The sequence below is a fragment of the Plecotus auritus genome (genome assembly GCF_963455305.1).
Source record: "Plecotus auritus genome assembly, chromosome: 6".
Classification (NCBI taxonomy): domain Eukaryota; kingdom Metazoa; phylum Chordata; class Mammalia; order Chiroptera; family Vespertilionidae; genus Plecotus; species Plecotus auritus.
In genome coordinates, this window is record NC_137773.1 from 73251718 (window position 1) to 73269242 (window position 17525).

The following is a 17525-nucleotide window of genomic DNA, read 5'->3' on the forward strand; positions in this document are numbered from 1 at the left end:
ACACTATTCTTTTCCCATTGGTGAAAATATTACTTTAAATAATAATGAATATTACTTTCTACAGATAATATAAAAACTTTTTTGTTGAGATTACAGATATTAGTATATAATGAATTTGTGTTTACATAGGTATGCATGAATTTTATAAAGTTCTGTTTCTAGGGAAAAATAAACAAGGCATGAAATATTGTTAATAAAGTTATTTGCAAGAAAGCTGCATGCCAGTTATAGCTCAATGACTGGATAATTTCTCCCACTTGCTGAGGTATTTTAGTGTTGGTAATACTTGAACTGTGAAATATTGTTCGTGATATTTGATTTGTAAAATGTTCAATTATGGAAAGGTTGGCTATTGACCATACTTTTTTGGATATTTGTTTTTATGTTCATGTCAGGTATAATGAATTACATTATCTGATAAAAATCTGTAAGATTTTTGCACAATATACAGTTGTAGCAGAGCTCATTAGTCACATTTGTAAGATTCCACGCCCCTTTGTAATATTTTCAGTCTTTTAGTTAATATTAATATCTTATGAGTAATATAATACATAGTAATCCTATCTAATAAAAGAGTAATATGCAAATTGACCGTACCTCCACCACACCAACCAGCCACGCCCACCAGCCAGTTAGGAGCGAGTATGCAAATTAACCCCAACCAAGATGGCTGCGGCCACAGAGAGAGCAGGAGGGAGGCTTGGGTTTCCCTGGTGATGGAGGAAGCCAAGCTTTCCGCACACCCTGGCTGGCCCAGGCCTCCACTCAATGCTACAAAGTTTCAATTATAGAAGATAAATAAATCCCAACAAAAATGGCGGCAGCCATGGAGCTGGAGAGAGCAGGAGGCTAGGGATGCCCGCGGTGATGGAGGAAGCCAAGCTTCTGCAGCCCTGGCCTTCTTTGGCCTCCGCTTAAGGCTACAAAGTTTCTAATATAAAAGATAAATAAATCCCAACAAAAATGGTGGCAGCCACGGAGCTGGAGAGAGCAGGAGGCTAGGGTTGTCTGCGGCGATGGAGGAAGCCAAGCTTCTTCAGCCCTGGCCTGCTTTGGCCTCTGCTTAAGGCTGCAAAATTTTAATTACAGATGATAAATAAATCCCAACAGAAATGGCTGCCCCCATGGAGCGAGCAGAAGGCTTGGCTCCACTCCAGGCTACAAAGTTTCAATTGTAGAAGATAAATAAATCCCAGATCCCAGGGCCTCTGCTTGGGTCGCTGGGGGGCGAGGCCGGCCTGCAAACAAGCACAGGCCCCTCTCCCAGGCCACCCCTCACCCCAAGGGAACCCCCACCCTGATCCAGGACACCCTTCACAGCAAACCAGCCAGCCCCCACCCGTTCACCAGGCCTCTATCCTGTCTAATAAAATAGTAATATGCAGATTGACCATCACTCCAACACACAAGATGGCTGCCCCCATGTGGTCAAAGATCCTGACCCCATGTGGACACAAGATGGCCACCACAAGATGGCCAGCATGGGAGGGCAGTTGGGAGGACCAGGCCTGCAAGGGAGAGCAGTTGTGGGCGATCAGGCCAGCAGGGGAGGGCAGTTGGGAGGGACCAGGCCTGCATGGGAAGGCAGTTGGGGGTGATCAAGCCTGCAGGGGAGGGCAGTTAGGGGTGACCCAGATGGCAGAGGAGGGAAGTTGGGGGTGACTGGGTCTGCAGGGAAGGGCAGTTGGGAGGCACCCAGGCCTGCAGGGGAGAGCAGTTGGGGGGTACCAGGCCTGCAGGGGAGGGCAGTTAGGAGTGACCATGCCTGCAGGGGAAGGCAGTTAGGGGAAAACAGGCTGGCAGGGGAGCAGTTAGGCATCAATCAGTCTGGTAGGGGAGTGGTTAGGGGTTGATCAGGCTGGTAGGCAGAAGCGGTTAGGGGCAATTAGGAAGGCAAGCAGGCGAGCAGTTGGGAGCCAGCAGTCCTGGATTGTGAGAGGGATTTCCGACTGCCCGTTTAGGCCCGATCCCATTGGGTTCGGGCCTAAACGGGCAGTCGCAAATTTCTCGAGGGGTCCCAGATTGGAGAGGGTGCAGGCTGGGCTGAGGGACACCCCCCGTCGTGCACGAATTTCGTGCACCGGGCCTCTAGTATAATATAATAGGCAGTATTGCATAGTGGTAAGTGTTGTTTTTTTAATTTAATTTATTGATTTTTGGACTGAGGAAGGATGGGAGAGAGAGAAACATCTACTTGTTGTTTCACTTATTTTTACATTCATTGCTTGATTCTTGTATGCTATTGGCCCGGTGCACGAAATTTGTGCACGGGGGTTGTCCCTCAGCCCGGCCTGCACCCCCTCCAATCTGGGACCCCTCAGGGGATGTCCGACTGCTGGTTTAGGCCCGATCCCTCTCACAATCCGGGACCGCTGGCTCCTAACCACTTACTTTCCTGCCTGATTGCCCCTAACCACTCTTCCTGCCAGCCTGCTCGCCCCCAACTGCCCCCCCACCGCTGGCCTGATCACCCCTAACCACCTCTGCCTCAGCCCCGCCACCATGACTTTGTCAGGAAGGACGTCTGGAAGGTCTCCCAGTCTAATTAGTATGTTACCCTTTTATTTGTATAGACTAGAAGCCTGGTGCATGAAATTCATGCACGGGGAGGGGGTGTCCCTCAGCCCAGCCTGCACACTCTACAATCTGGGACCCCTCAGGGATGTCTGACGGGCAGTCGGACATCCCTCTCACAATCCAGGAATGCTGGCTCCCAACCCCTTGCCTGCCTGCCTGCCTGCCAGATTGCCCCTAACCACTCCCCTGCCAGACTGATGGACGCCTAATTGCTCCCCTGCCAGCCTGATTGACGCCTAACTGCTCCCCTGCCGGCCCGATTGCCCCTAACTGCCCTCCCCTGCCGGCCTGGTTGCTTCTAACTGCCCTCCCCTGCAGGCCTGGTCTCCCCCAGCTGGCCTCCCCTGCAGGCCTGGTTGCCCCCAACTGCTCTCCCCTGCAGGCCCGGTCCCCCCAAACTGCCCTCCCCTGCAGAACTGGTCGCCCCCAACTGCCCTCCCCTGCAGGCCTGGTCCCCCCCAACCACCCTCCCCTGCAGGTCCGGTCACCCCCAACTTCCCTCCCCTGCTGGCCATCTTGTGGTGGCCATCTTGTGTCCACATGGGGGCAGCCATCTTTGACCACATGGGGGCGGCCATCTTGTGTGTTGGAGTGATGGTCAATTTGCATATTACCTCTTTATTATATAGGATGCCTGGCCAGGGATCAAACCTGCAACCCTAAGAGTATTGGGACGATGCTCTAACCAACTGAGTTCCCTGGCCAAGGTCCTAATGATGTTTTAAATACCAGAATATTTGAGCAGAAACAATAGCTTGTGTTTATTGATTTCCTACTGTTTGTCAGATATATGTATGATTTATCTCCAGTCCATATACCATATTCTAAAAGTGAGTGAGAAATCCAGGTACCTCTAAGAGGTGCTGGATCATGTAGTTAATAGGTGGCAGAGCTGGAATTTGAGTCTAGGTCTTTCTGATCTGAAAGTGCAGTAAGGTCATGGGATTTCTCTACTAGGCACTGAAAAGAAAGTGATCTTTTCTCCAATCTTTTTCGTTGCTGTTTTTCACCCATTAGGTAGTAGAGGGTAGTCACTGGCATCTGGTAGGCAGACCTCCAGAAAAGTTGTTTTAAATTTTTTCTTGTTTTAAATTTGGGGAGATACTACTTTCAGATCACACCTTCTTCCAGTCTATCTAGGGCAGCTGTGGGCAAACTACGGCCCCGCGGGCTGGATCCGGCCCGTTCGGCTGTTCTATCCGGCCCGCGGAGCCGAAAGAGCGGAGGGTTCTCTTGCTCTCCCCTCTGCTCCTTTACTTTGAATTTATATTAGTTCACACAAACACTCCATCCATGCTTTTGTTCCGGCCCTCCGGTCCAGTTTAAGAACCCATTGTGGCCCTCGAGTCAAAAAGTTTGCCCACCCCTGATCTAGGGTCTAGGTAGCAGGAGCTATCCTTTATCTTTTTGAAATTTAGTTGTCAAAAGTAATAGACTTCTACTGTCTTTGTGTTTCTCTGCTCAAGGTTTACATTTCCAGGAGATACAGTTTGATTAGTTTAACTTGAATCATGTGCCTTTTTCTTTGCCGGGATTGAGGCCTTCACTAGGACTGCACCCAACGAGGAATAGAAGTTTCCTAAAAATAATTGGGTTCTGTTAAAGAAAGAAGGAAAAAGGTTACCAGGCGAGCAGAAACAAGGGTCCATTATACAAATGATAACTAACCCTAATCTGGGGATAGTTACTGGACAATGTGTTTGAAATTTGGAGATATATCTGGTTATTAATATTGAATATCTGGGTATTGGCTTGGGAAAAAAGTTAAAAACAAGAAAAAAGTGAAAAAAATTAATTGGAACCTAATCAAATCTCTTCTGGTTTTATGGCTAACCATTTACTCTCTTGCCAGTGTTATGTGAAACACCCACCCAAATTACAGATGCTATGCTCTAATTAACAACGATATATATATTTTTAATTTCCTCTTCTCATGTCCACCAATTGCTTTCCGTAGTGTTCTCCCAGAGAGATGGTAATACTTTGAAAGTTATGGGTTGTTGAAGGTTTTCCTCATCCACTTGTGTTCTTGCCTGTGACTTTTACAAATATTGCTCATTTTTTGTTTGCTCTTTTGTTTTGATATCCAGTTATGTTATTTTTCTTCATAAGCAGATTCAGGGAGATTCAAAAACTATATTAACCCCATGATAGTTCCAGAGTCTTTATAAATACATTTGCATCCCTATTTCTGCCTTACCCTCTTTCTCTGTGGCTGGAAAATAGTAAACTGAAGGCAATCTTTAAATGCTAATTTAATCGATTAATTGGACAGAAAAAATAAATTCTTTTTACTATATCTTTTTTGTAGCTATCATCAAAAACATTATTTGATCTCAAATTAAGATAATCACCTATTGTAATACAAATATACAAAGATGTAAATTAAATAAATGCAGAATAGTTATTAGATTAAAGAAAATTCTGAGGTACCTGGTGGTGCACAGAAGCCCTATTATATGTTTCATTTCTCTTTATAGGGCTTATTAGAGGACCCGGCCGTTGGTGGTCATGTAATCACTGATTTTCTATTCTGATTTTGGAAGTTTTGGTTCTCTTATATAATTCATTTACAATAAATCAAACTTACATTTAATTCAATAGAAATAAATAAATAAATAAATAAATAAATAAATAAATTTAATTAATTAATTGGAAAATAGGATAACTAAGTAAGTACACCATCATGTTCATTCCATGTGCTGTTTGTAACACAAACTAACCCAAAGGTTTATAGTATGTCACAACAGTTAAATATAGTAATCTGAAGTACACTGAAAGCGATGTGCAATATGCAATTAATGATTTGAGATAGTTTTAGAATGTCTGCCTAGTAATAAAAATATGCTAAGTAGTGAAAAGCTTATAAATCAGTGTGGCTAGTATAATATTTATATTTTTGGTTTATAGGAAGTTTTAAAGGCTGAAGCTAATTGCCAGTCTAACTATTGTAAATCTCTTGTTTACTCATTCCCTCCCCTTGCTTCCCCAGCAAACCCTATGTAGCTCTGTAGAATTGGTTTTTCATCTGTTCTTTTTTCAAGCCATGGCTTATTAATGCTAATAAGCCTTTTTGTTTACTTAAAGTCTTTTAAAAGCCAGAAACCTATCACTCACAACTCCAAGGTATTGGCTTTTAAGATTTTGCTTGTTACATGAGTTTCAAAAACTTAAATTTGAAACTCAAAAGCTATGATACTGAACCTTGTTCTCTGACATCTGCTGTATTTCTGCTCCTGTGGCTGTGGATGTCTCACTGAACTGGTTTGGGGAAGATAGGTGGAGAGGACAGGGAAGTCATGTTGGGTGAGGAGCCTTGATTAGCAGTTCCAAAAGGCATTCCAGTGTATCTCTACTACTGTCTTCACAGATAAATAAATGAGCTGCATATGCTTTAAGAAATGGGAAGCCCAGGGCAAATCATGTCATTTTATGTTAATAAAATCCTAATATATAAAAACCCTGGGTTTGCCACAACTGGAGGCTCGACCAACTGGAAGTCAGTCCTGCAAGCAGCGCTGGGTTGCCGTGGTGACCCAGCACTGACTGCTACGGCAGCAGTGTGGTGACCCAGCACTGATTGCTGAGGGGGCTGCGAATCAGGCCCGGAGAGAGGCCTGAAGAGAGAAGCAGGGTCTGATCCATAGCCTCTGTGGCAGCTGTTGATCAGCACTTGCCTCTCTCACCTCCATTTCTCTCCAGGCCTCCACCAGGGCTGCTGATCAGCCCTGCCTTTCTGATCAGGCCCCGTTGGTAGGTCCAGAGACGCTGCCTGGCATAGAAACTGACCAATCAGAACCAAATCTGGGTGAACTGTGAGGAGCAAATGGCTGCCTAGGAGGCGGAGCTTTTGATGCTGACTGGCATAGAAACCGACCGATCAGAACCAAATCTGGGTGAACTGTGAGGAGCAAATGGCTGCCTAGGAGGCGGAGCTTTTGATGCTGACTGGCATAGAAACCGACCGATCAGAACCAAATTGGCTGGCAGAGGAGGGCATTTGGGGGTGAGATCAGGCTGCAGGAGAGGGCAGTTGGGGGAGAGATCAGGCCAGCAGGGGAGGGCAGTTAGGGGTGATCAGGCAGGCAGAGGCAGTTAGGGACGATCAGGCTGGCAGGGAAGGGCAGTTGGGGGCGAGATCAGGCTGGCAGGGGAGGGCAGTTGGGGGCAACCAGGCTGGCAGGGGAGCAGTTAGGTGTTAATCAGGCTGGCAGGGGAGCGGTTAGGGGGTGATCATGCTGGCAGATAGAAGCAATTAAGGGCAATCAGGAAGGCAGGCAGGCAAGCGGTTAGGAGCCAGCAGTCCCAGATTACCACCTTGGTCTTCTAGGCTTCCTTCCCGAAATCTGCTGTAGGAAAGCCATATTATAATTTCCAAATTAATCCTTGTAATATTATTTTAGGAAAGAGAGAGATGTACTTTATATCTGAAGAACTTTAATTTGTGCAAGTTCTATGCTTCATTCATGCATAAGATGAAGTTAGTTAACTTACACTGTTGCTTATAAAAATTTTATTAATACATATAATTTATATTCATCTCATTTTAATATATGTAAGTTAAACTCTATACAAATCAGTGAACTGTACACAAAGAAATGATAGGTTGGGAATATCTAAAAACTATTGTTATTGTTAGGAAACATAATACCTTTAAAATTACTCCTAATGTGGGATGTGTAGGTATTCTTGTGATCCCATTAGAAATGTGAATGTTCCCTACCCAGTTTAGAGTATGAGAGAAAATCTTTCCTATTTTCTTTCTTTGTGCTACTCAGATTTCCATGTTTGGCAGAACAAGCTATAAAAGAAAATATATGAAGTGTCACACATATATTAAAGTAAAAGCCTGAATATTTTTTTAGTGGCCAGCCAATTCTTAAATTATATTTAGCAGTTTTTTGCAATAACATACTTTAAATTAAAAATATTTATTAATTTCACAGTCAATATGGTATCCTTCAATTGTCAGTAATAATCTAGTACAATAAGCAAGAAACAGGATACAAGGAGAAAGGTACTTTCCTCTTCCTGGAGATTCCATTTAATTATATTTACTAGAGTCCAATAAATATTCTAACCAGCTCTATCTCAGCAAAATGTTTTTATTTTCATACCCAAATCTATCTTATTCACTGTTCAAGCTAATATGAAGGACCCAAGTCATAAGAAGGACCCAATCTCTTTTAGAAATAATTTAAAGGGGAAATCTGTTTCTGTGGGCTCCCCCAAAACCAAGATCAAGCTGTATTTCCCTCTTTACTGTTTTCATCACCTTTGCTGTGTCAAGTAGAAGCAAGTAGTCATGAGGAGACAGATGACCTTCAAGCAGTCTGTTGGGGACACAAGCTGCTCTGGCTAATTTCCACCTCAACATGTGCAGTGGCAGCCCTAGATATTCTAGTCTAAGGGACACAATGTGCAAGATCTAAAACATAATACATTGATCCACAAAGTCCTTTGGTTTAAAAAGTATGAGCCCTTTATTTCTGGTGTTCACATATTTAGAATTACCACATATAAATATTACCGAGCTGAATGAGAGTTCATCTGCAGGTTCACGCAGACTGAAAGAAATATACAAGCAGGAGTTTTTAGTGGATGAAAGAATTCACTTTTTAGATTGGTGCCAATGCGGAGAAGGGATGAGCTTGCATTCCAAAATACCCGACTCCCCAATGGTTTACAGACAAGAGGCAAAATCATTGCCATCACGAATAAGGGGTTTGGGATTATTGATGAAACTGATTGGTCAAGAGTGAAGTAAGTAAGGTAAATCATGATGTCAGGTCTTGAGGTGAGCTTCGTGGTCCTGCAGTTTGGTTTCATGGGGGTCGTTTCACTTTAGGGCTCAGGAGCTAAAACACAATTTAGGGCATGATGTTATCTTCAGCTTAAGGAAAGCCGTACCTTGTGACGACTAGTTAGTAGGGCTTGGCTGTTGTTTCTTGCTGCCTTAGGAAGTTAAAAAAATGTAAGGGAAAGGGCCAAGGCTATGGAGCATGTTGTGAAGAAACTGAATTGAGTGCTAGGGCTAAAGTAGTACCACCCAAATTAAATCAAAATCATACATTAAATCAGGACCCTCAGTTGTACATAGTTTAGATGTCAGAGTTTCTACAGAGTAATTATTTGAACGTCACTGAAGTCAAGACACATGGCTAAAATAAATACTTTTTGCTACTTCATAAAAAAGAATAATAGTCTCTACTTTTTTACTTCCTAGTTCTTAAGTCTGTCAGAGGAATATGTGCCTTTTTTGCTATTCACCTACATTGGTGCAAACAGCTTGGAAATGCTTATTATTGGGGCTGATGACATTGCGTTGGGTACACATTAAGTGTATAGAAATTTTGTTTTGTATTTTTTGCATAGAAGAGTAATAATTAAGATCAGTAGTCCGTGTTTCTTAAATTCTACCCAGATATGGGCACATGGTGGGGAGGGAATTTGAAGTTTGTAAAATATGTCATAGTATACATTTAAAAAATATTTTTTCAAAGTACACTTAAAATAATATTTTCTTTTAAGTTCAGACTTATAGATGTTGAAAAATAGTGTACCCTTTACCCAGATTCCTGAAATGTTAGGTTTACCACATTAGTTTATTCTGTCTCTTGTTCTTTCTCTTGCTATTATATATGCTATTATCTGTGTAATATATAATACATATTAATATATATACTAGTATATATATACACACATAGGCACCACATATTTTTCCTGAACCATGTGGGAATAAGATGCAGACATAATGCACTTTTACTTCTAAATATTTTAGTGTGTATTTCCTTATGAGAAGACATTCCCTTACACATAGCCACAGTACAATTTTCAAAATCAGAAAATTGGCATTGATTAGTGCTGTTATCTGAGCTACAGGTTATTTTCACGTTGGCCAGTTGTCCAACTGTATTCTTTTATATAGAAGAAAAAACTTTCTTTTTCTGGTCCAGGATCTAATAATCCATAAGTTTCCTTTAATGTAAAACAGTTCCTCTGTCAAACTTTGATTTTCACGACTTTGACAAATAACGCAAGCCATTTATTTTGTAGAATTTCCCTCAATTTGGGTTTGTCTTGTTTTTCCTCATAAAATTCAGTTTATGCATTTTGGGTCAGAGTACCACAGAAGTGATGTTATCATACCAGAAATCCGTAGAGGCCTATGGCACTTCCCTCCAAAAACATTTTTTAAAAATTACCAGTTTTTTGTTTTTGTTTTTGTTTGTTTACTTATTTAATTATTTTTTAAAATTTTTTATTGTTTAAAGTATTACATGAGTCTCCTTTTTCTCCCATTGACCTCTCCCCGGTCGTTCCTAGCTCCCAGCACATGCCCTCACCCTCCTACTGTTCTGTGTCCATGGGTTATGCTTATATGCATGCATAAAAGTCCTTTGGTTGCTCTTTTACCTCCCTCTCCCCTGCCAGTTTTAATGTTACATGGAAAGCAGAGTCAGAGAGTCTCACATTTGTCAAGATATTATACACTGTCGTATTCATTCTCCAGTTCTTTCTCTTAAGAAAATTTGTGGCCTTTTAGTTAGCTTTTACCAAGTGGAAATCGCTGAATAAAATCAGGATAGAGGCAGAAAGAAAGAGCTGGTGTACTTGAGCTTTAAGTGTAAGGTTTAGAGTATATGTTTTATGTGAATGAGCATATGGGCCATTGCAGGGATTGGGCTTTTAAACCCTCGGTAAAGAACGATAAATTATTTATACTTGGAGTACTTCTGCCAAAACACTGAAATCAATATACTATTCTCCTTTTAGAAGTTTTACATCTTTCAAAGGCAAACATTCAAATGTATTGAGTAGGAAGGTAAGAGAAAACCCTGTTTTATCTGGTAGAAAGAAGTAAAAGACATTTAAGTTTATTAGAACAATATTCAGTATTCATTATACTTTTTAAAATATTAACCCTTTCTATATTAGTGCTAGTTCCTACTGCCTCTTTGAATGATCAAGAAACAGAACTTGCAGCCTGCAGGCTTCTATCAGTAATAAAATTAGTTTTTAGTACTGACGTGACTTTGTGCAACTCTCCCTTTCCTTCACCCTCCAGTTGATTTGTGATAATCTGTTGCTCTAAACTAGGCAGTGTTTATTGTGATTGGGGAAAGTTCAGATTCTAGCTTTGCCAGATGATAGTTTTGTGAAGTGACTTAACATTTATGATAGTTTATCTGTAAATAAAAGGGAATGAGTCATTTTAATCACCAGACTGCAAGCCTTAAAGTCATACAGTAAAATAAGCAGGTTTCTTGTGTTTTATTTTTACAATGTTTGTTTAAACATTAGTATAGTGCTGCTCTATATTCTCTATCAATTAGTTTTATTTCTATTAAAATGACACACTTCTAGATTATTACTTTTGGTATAAAGACTACATTACTGCTACATAATTTAAAGATGTAATTTGTAATTATTTATGCTAAAATCACCTATTTGAAATTGTGTACCAGCTTTTCTAAGTTTTTAGGGCTTTAGAAAAATTTCAAATGCTTCTTTACTTATATGTCTTTATTATAAGGTATGGCATATATAATAAAGACTAGACGCCTGGTGCACGAAAATTTGTGCACTTGGGGGGAGTCCCTCAGCCTGGCCTGCACCCTCTTGCAATCTGGGACCCCTTGGGGGATGTCCGACTGATGGCTTAGGCCCGCTTCCCAGGGGATTGGGCCTAAGCTGGCAGTCAGACATCCCTCTGGCAGCCTGGGAGCCCTTGGGGGATGTCCAACTAACGGCTTAGAGGGAAGCAGGCCTAAGCCATTAGTCAGACATCCTTAGTGCTGCCGTGGAGGCAGGAGAAGCTCCTGCCACCGCTGGCTGCTCTGGCCAGTCATGAGCTGGCTTCTGGCTGAGTGGCACTCCCCCTTTTTTGCTTATCTGCTCCATGGTGGTCAGTGTGCATCATGGTGACAGGTAGTTCCCGGTCATTCGGCAGTTAGGGTCAGTTTGCATATTACCCTTTTATTATATAGGATATTTAACATTTAAAGATGACTTGTCCAAACTTACTTAGCTGTCTTGGACTAGAGCAGGGGTGGGCAAACTTTTTGACTCGAGGGCCACAATGGGTTCTTAAACTGGACTAGAGGGCTGGAACAAAAGCATGGATAGAGTGTTTGTGTGAACTAATATAAATTCAAAGTAAAGGAGCGGAGGGGAGAGCAAGAGAACCCTCCGCTCTTTCGGCTCCGCGGGCCGGATAGAACAGCCGAACGGGCCGGATCCGGCCCACAGGCCGTAGTTTGCCCAGGGCTGCCCTAGCTGGTTTGGCTCAATGGCTAGCATTGGCCTGCGGACTGAAGGGTCCCAGGTTTGATTCCAGTCAAGGGCACATGCCCGGGTTGGGAGCTTGATCTCTAGCTGGGGGCATGCAGGAGGCAGCTGATCAATGATTCTCTCTAATCATTGATGTTTCTCTCTCTCTCTCCCTCTCTGAAATCAATAAAAATATATTTTTTTAAAAAAAGGACATGCCATAATCACTTTGTGTTATTTCCAAATTTTACATAATTTTTTCTTAATTTGAGTCATTTTCTTAATTTCTCTATTTTATTGTAATGATTTGTAGTGATACTATTACTAATGAACTTCTAAGAAGGTTACATAGTTCACCATTGTTTCTCATAAAACATAATCATTGTTCCTCTTTTGTTTATAGGAACTCATTACACAATGACAAATGGAGGCAGCATTAACAGTTCTACACATTTACTCGATCTTTTGGATGAACCAATTCCAGGCGTTGGTACATATGATGATTTCCATACTATTGATTGGGTCCGAGAGAAATGTAAAGACAGAGAAAGGCATAGACGGGTAAGTATTTTCAGTCATTTAAAAAAATATAGTACATAATTAGATCCTTTAATTATATATTTCTGCCAATGATCTCTGACTGTCAAAATATATGTTATACATTAAAGTAATTTTAAGCATTTTTTTAGTTTATTTATACCCCATATCTTTCCAGAAAGGATTTGAGGTATCTTAAAATAAAATTAAAAAGTGTGTACTAAGACAAAATAGAAAGGAAAAGGAAAACAGGGCCCATGAGGAGGGAAGATCAAGTCAAGTTCAAGATTTGGAAGTCAGCATGATTTTGGGCTTTGATCAGCACAGCAGCTATGGCAAAACAGGAAACGTTACATAATTCTCATTATTCAAAAGTAATTACTTTCTGGGGACGTAGTTTTATGCAGTATTGCTCTCTTATCTCTTTTCTCAGTTTTTAAATTCTGAAATGTTTCTCAAATTGATATTGAGTGTTGTAATAAATCGCTATTCAAAAAAAGTGGCTTTTATTGAAGAGTACAACTTATGGATCTTTCTTGTTATGAGTTGTGACTTACTGGTATAATGTAATCCAAAAATACATTTAAAAAAAAAGAGATAGAAAGAAATCTCTTTCACCGCAAAATTTCGAATTCCAAAAAGCCCTTTGTAACTTTGGAGTCTGCAATCTATATATATATCAAAGTCTTAAGTGTCCGTCCAACCGTCTGACTGGTAGCTATGACACGCACTGACCACCAGAGGGCAGACGCTCAATGCAGAAGCTGTCAAGATGCGCACTGGCCATTTACAAAGAAACGGCACCGCGGACCTGGCGCCCACAGACAAACATTTGGCTTCCCCCAAATGGGATACTGGCCCCACCACCACCCCAGAGCGACACCCCACCAAATTGCAGCCAATGCTGCTGAGTCCCCATGGTGCAAAATGCAGCCCACAGCCCAGCCCAACCTGGAAACAGTGGCTGTGGGTGCCAGGTAATGACGTCACGTAGCAATGCCTGGCTTCCTCTCCCTAGCGACTAGCGTCCTTGGAGTTTCTTCAGCCCAGGAACCCGACTTGCTTTATAGCCAGGTGCAGACATTTTACAGTTTAACTAAATGTCTGTGAAGTGTTTTCTCTTGCCTCATCTCATTTGATCCTCATGGAAGTCCTGGAGAAGGTAGATAGGAGACTCAGTAGAATCTTATTTTCATTAGCTGGAAAACAGAGGTTTAGAAACTTGACCCGAATGAAAAGAAGTAAGAAAAATGTGGAACTTGAAAATGACTTCGGGTTTTCTCACTGCGCAGAATATAGTTAAACACTGCTACAGTTAAATATTTTACCCTTTGTTCTCCCTGCATGATCTACAATAATAATCTGCTTCGTGTTGTTATTTACTGCCGTGTTGCTGACAGTGACCTGAAAGAGAAGTTGGGGTGCTTCACTGGGCTGGAAAAAGTTTAGCTAAATCAGAAAGCAGGTCTAATTAAGCAAGTTTATTCTATCTATATAAAAGGCTAAGTTGACTCGCATATGCGCGATACATATAAAGTTCTCGCTGGTGCCCTCCTATGGGACAGTTGAGCACTAAAGTCCTACTCATAGGATATTTCTCCCCCGCCCCTTTTTCTTAGCCAATTTTATCTCTGTGCTGGTAGTAATGTAGTTTCTAGAATATGGCTTTTTTCCCCTTTTTATTGAATTTATTGGGGTGACACTGGCTAACAAAATTATACAGGTTTCAGGTGCACAGTTCCATAACACATCATCTGTACTATATTGTGTGTTCACCATCCCAAATCAAGTCTCTGTCCACCACCATTTATCTCCTCATACCCTCCTCCAACCTCCCCCACTCAACCCCTCCCCCAGTAATCAACACTCTGTTGTGTCCATGAGTTTTTTTCTTTCTTTTTTGTTCAATCCCTCTACCCCTTCTCAGCCCTCCACCCCCCAGCTGTCATCCTGCTCTCTATGTATGAATCTGTGTTTTTTTTGCTTGTTAGTTGATTTTGTTCATTAGAGTCTACATATGAGAGGAGTTGGATGGTACATGTCTTTCTAGAATATGGCTTTTTAAAGCAGCAATCCTAGTAAAACGGGTTTAGGTTTAGAAGTGCATGCTTACTAAGAGAGGAAGACTTGGCTTCTTGTGTCTTAGTGAGATCTGGAAATCAAACCTGTTAACACCATGCTAATCTCACCTCCTCCACATTCAGTGGAGGACACATCTACCTTACACAGTGGTAAAAGAGGGCCTCTGAACCTGCCAGTGGGATAGGAGGTCTTCATTCCTGCATATTTACAGACCTATACATTTATTTGTAAACTTATTTATTTATTTATTTTTAAAATATTTTTATTGATTTCAGAGAGGAAGGGAGAGGGAGAGAGAGATAGCAACATCAATGATGAGAGAGAATCATTGATCAGCTGTCTCCTGCACACCCCTACTGGGGATGGAGCCTACAACCCAGGCACGTGCCCTTGGCCGGAATCGAACCTGGGACCCGTCAGTCCGCAGGCCGACGCTCTATCCACTGAGCCAAACCAGCCAGGGCTGTAAATATATTTTTATAGTCCCTTTATTCACATGAGTGTTTTGTACTACATTAATGGCATGGAACTGTTATTCACTGACCTTACCTTTTAAAGAATGTAATAATCCACTTAGGTTCTAGGAGCAGAGAATGACTAGGGAATGATCCACATTTCAAGCTTTAATGTCTTATTGCTGTGAATATAAAAGATGCATACCAGCTAAATTTGATATGGTTTAGACCAGTCTGGGTCAGACTTTATATGGTTTGTGGGTGGATCCTTTGTGCTCAAATTCTGAGGTTCTTATTAAAATACGTATCTCTGGGTAAATGTTTATCATTGGTTTACAGGTATAGCAACTGATAGTGGTTCCACCCCAAACTCACCTTTCCCATTATTTAGTGTAGAAAGTACTGTCCTGTGTATAATAACTGAGAAAATTGTTAGATTTTAGGATTGTGGCTTCTAGTCATAGTTTGAAAATAAAGCGTAAGCATTTCTAATTTCAGATCAACAGCAAAAAGAAAGAATCAGCATGGGAAATGACAAAAAGCTTGTATGATGCGTGGTCTGGATGGCTAGTGGTAACACTGACAGGATTGGCATCCGGTAAGGAAACTTTTTATGCCGTCCTTTTCTGGTTAACAGAACAATAAATAGGTCTCTCTCCTTTCCACAATTTTTTTTTAGGTATTGTTGGATTTTTTAAAATCATTTTTATTTTGTTTCTTTTTTCCAAAAATCTTCTTAAACACAAGACTAGAAGGCAGGAGGCTTCTGAGTCTAGTTTTGGCTCTATCCAATTTTTTAAATCTTTCTGGGTTCAGTTTCTGTATCTGTAAAGTACATGGTTTGGACCAGATGATCAGTAAAATATCTTTTAAAGTTAACTTCATAATAACTAACTAATATTTATTGAGTGCTTCCTATGTGTCATACACTGCTCTAAAAGCTTTATGTTTATGTAAACCTCATACAATTCTATGGTATATGCCAGTGATTTTCAACCTTTTTCATATCATGGCACACATAAACTGATTACTAAAATTCTGTGGCACAGCAAAAATGTATTTTTTGTTGATCTGACAAAAATAGGTATAATTTTATTGTTGTTGTTAATTCTCAACTGAGGATATTTTACATTGCTTTTTCAGAGGGGGAGGGCGGGAGGGAAGGTGGAGAGAGAGAGAAACACTGAAGTGAGAGAGACACATCAACTGGGGTGGGAGCGAACCCACAACCCAGGTACATGCCTCTGACTGGAAATCAAACCACGTGCACTCTGGTGCACAGGCCAATGCTCTAACGACTGAGCATGCCAGCCAAGGCAAAAATAGGTATACTTTAGATTCATTCACACCATACAGCTATTGTGTTGGCTGTTGTCACTTTTTTTTATTTGACAGTGTAAGGGAAAAGAGGTCAGTGCCCCTGACTAAATAGTCAGGTATTGCATGTTTTAAAAATTCTTGCAGCACACTGGTTGAAAATCTCTGGTATATGTGTTATTGTTATCACCATTTTACAGATGAGGGGACTGAAGCACAGACAGAGGTCATATAAGAAATAAATGGCCAAGCAGATTAAAATTCACGCAGTTTAGTTCAAGAGCCTACACTTTTAACCACCATGCTAGAGTAACCACAAAGTCCATATGTGTGAGATTTTTAAGAATAGCATTGAAGATCTGAAAACGAACATTAAGGACTGTTTTAATGACTTTCAGCTTCCACCGTGGAAGATTATGTCCAGAAGAGCATGAGAAAAATTTAAAATTTGTGTGCATAATAGAGGGAACTACTGATATCTCTAATTGACATGCATAAGAATTATGACTCATGGATCTTTTTATATGGTGAAAAGGACCTAGATTTTGGCCATAAATTTGTGTATTTTTTTGTATTCTGGCAGTAAATGATCTTGATGTATTTGATCTTTTGTTATTTAAGAAAGAAATGAAAATCTATCACAGTAATTAATTAATGCTAGGAGTTTCACTAATTATTTCTAATGGACATTAAATTAATTCTGTTAACTTTTGGATTGAAACATACTACTAAAAACTCTGACTTCAGTAACCAGGTTTGTGAACTTCCTGCCAGGTAGCTGTCTTTTGAAGATGTTTTAGTATCTTTTAAATACCTTTTTAAAAAATCACAATTAATTTGAATGATGTAACTAGTTTTAATTTCAAACAAAGAACAACAGTTTTAAAGAATAGGAATTTACAGTTTTTAAAAAGTAGTATGAACTTAAGATAATGAAAATTTGAAAATCTTAAATTCACATTATATTACCTATATGACCCTTTATTTGTAGGGAGTCTCCTATTTTCCTTGGCTTTTTTAACTTGATGGTTCTTAACTCCCCAAAATGAACTTAATTTTTTACCACCTCCTACTTGTTTTTATAGGGGCATTGGCTGGATTAATAGACATTGCTGCTGATTGGATGACTGACCTAAAGGAAGGCATTTGCTTTAATGCTTTGTGGTACAACCATGAACAGTGTTGTTGGGGATCTAGTGAAACAACATTTGAGGAGAGGGATAAATGTCCACAGTGGAAAACATGGGCAGAGTTAATCATAGGTCAAGCAGAGGTAAGTCTTCT

General features: G+C 40.7%; 1 protein-coding gene across 8 annotated transcripts in view; it reads left to right on the forward strand.

Moving 5' to 3' along the window:
• CLCN3 (chloride voltage-gated channel 3) overlaps positions 1-17525 on the forward strand; it is a 95278-nt gene that overhangs the window by 50478 nt on the left and 27275 nt on the right. For all 8 annotated transcript variants that reach the window (XM_080674087.1, XM_080674084.1, XM_080674089.1 and 5 more), the window contains 3 exons: positions 12254-12411; positions 15423-15522; positions 17327-17514. In XM_080674087.1, coding sequence (XP_080530213.1) covers positions 12254-12411; positions 15423-15522; positions 17327-17514 — 446 coding nt within the window. The remainder of the gene's footprint in view (positions 1-12253; positions 12412-15422; positions 15523-17326; positions 17515-17525) is intronic.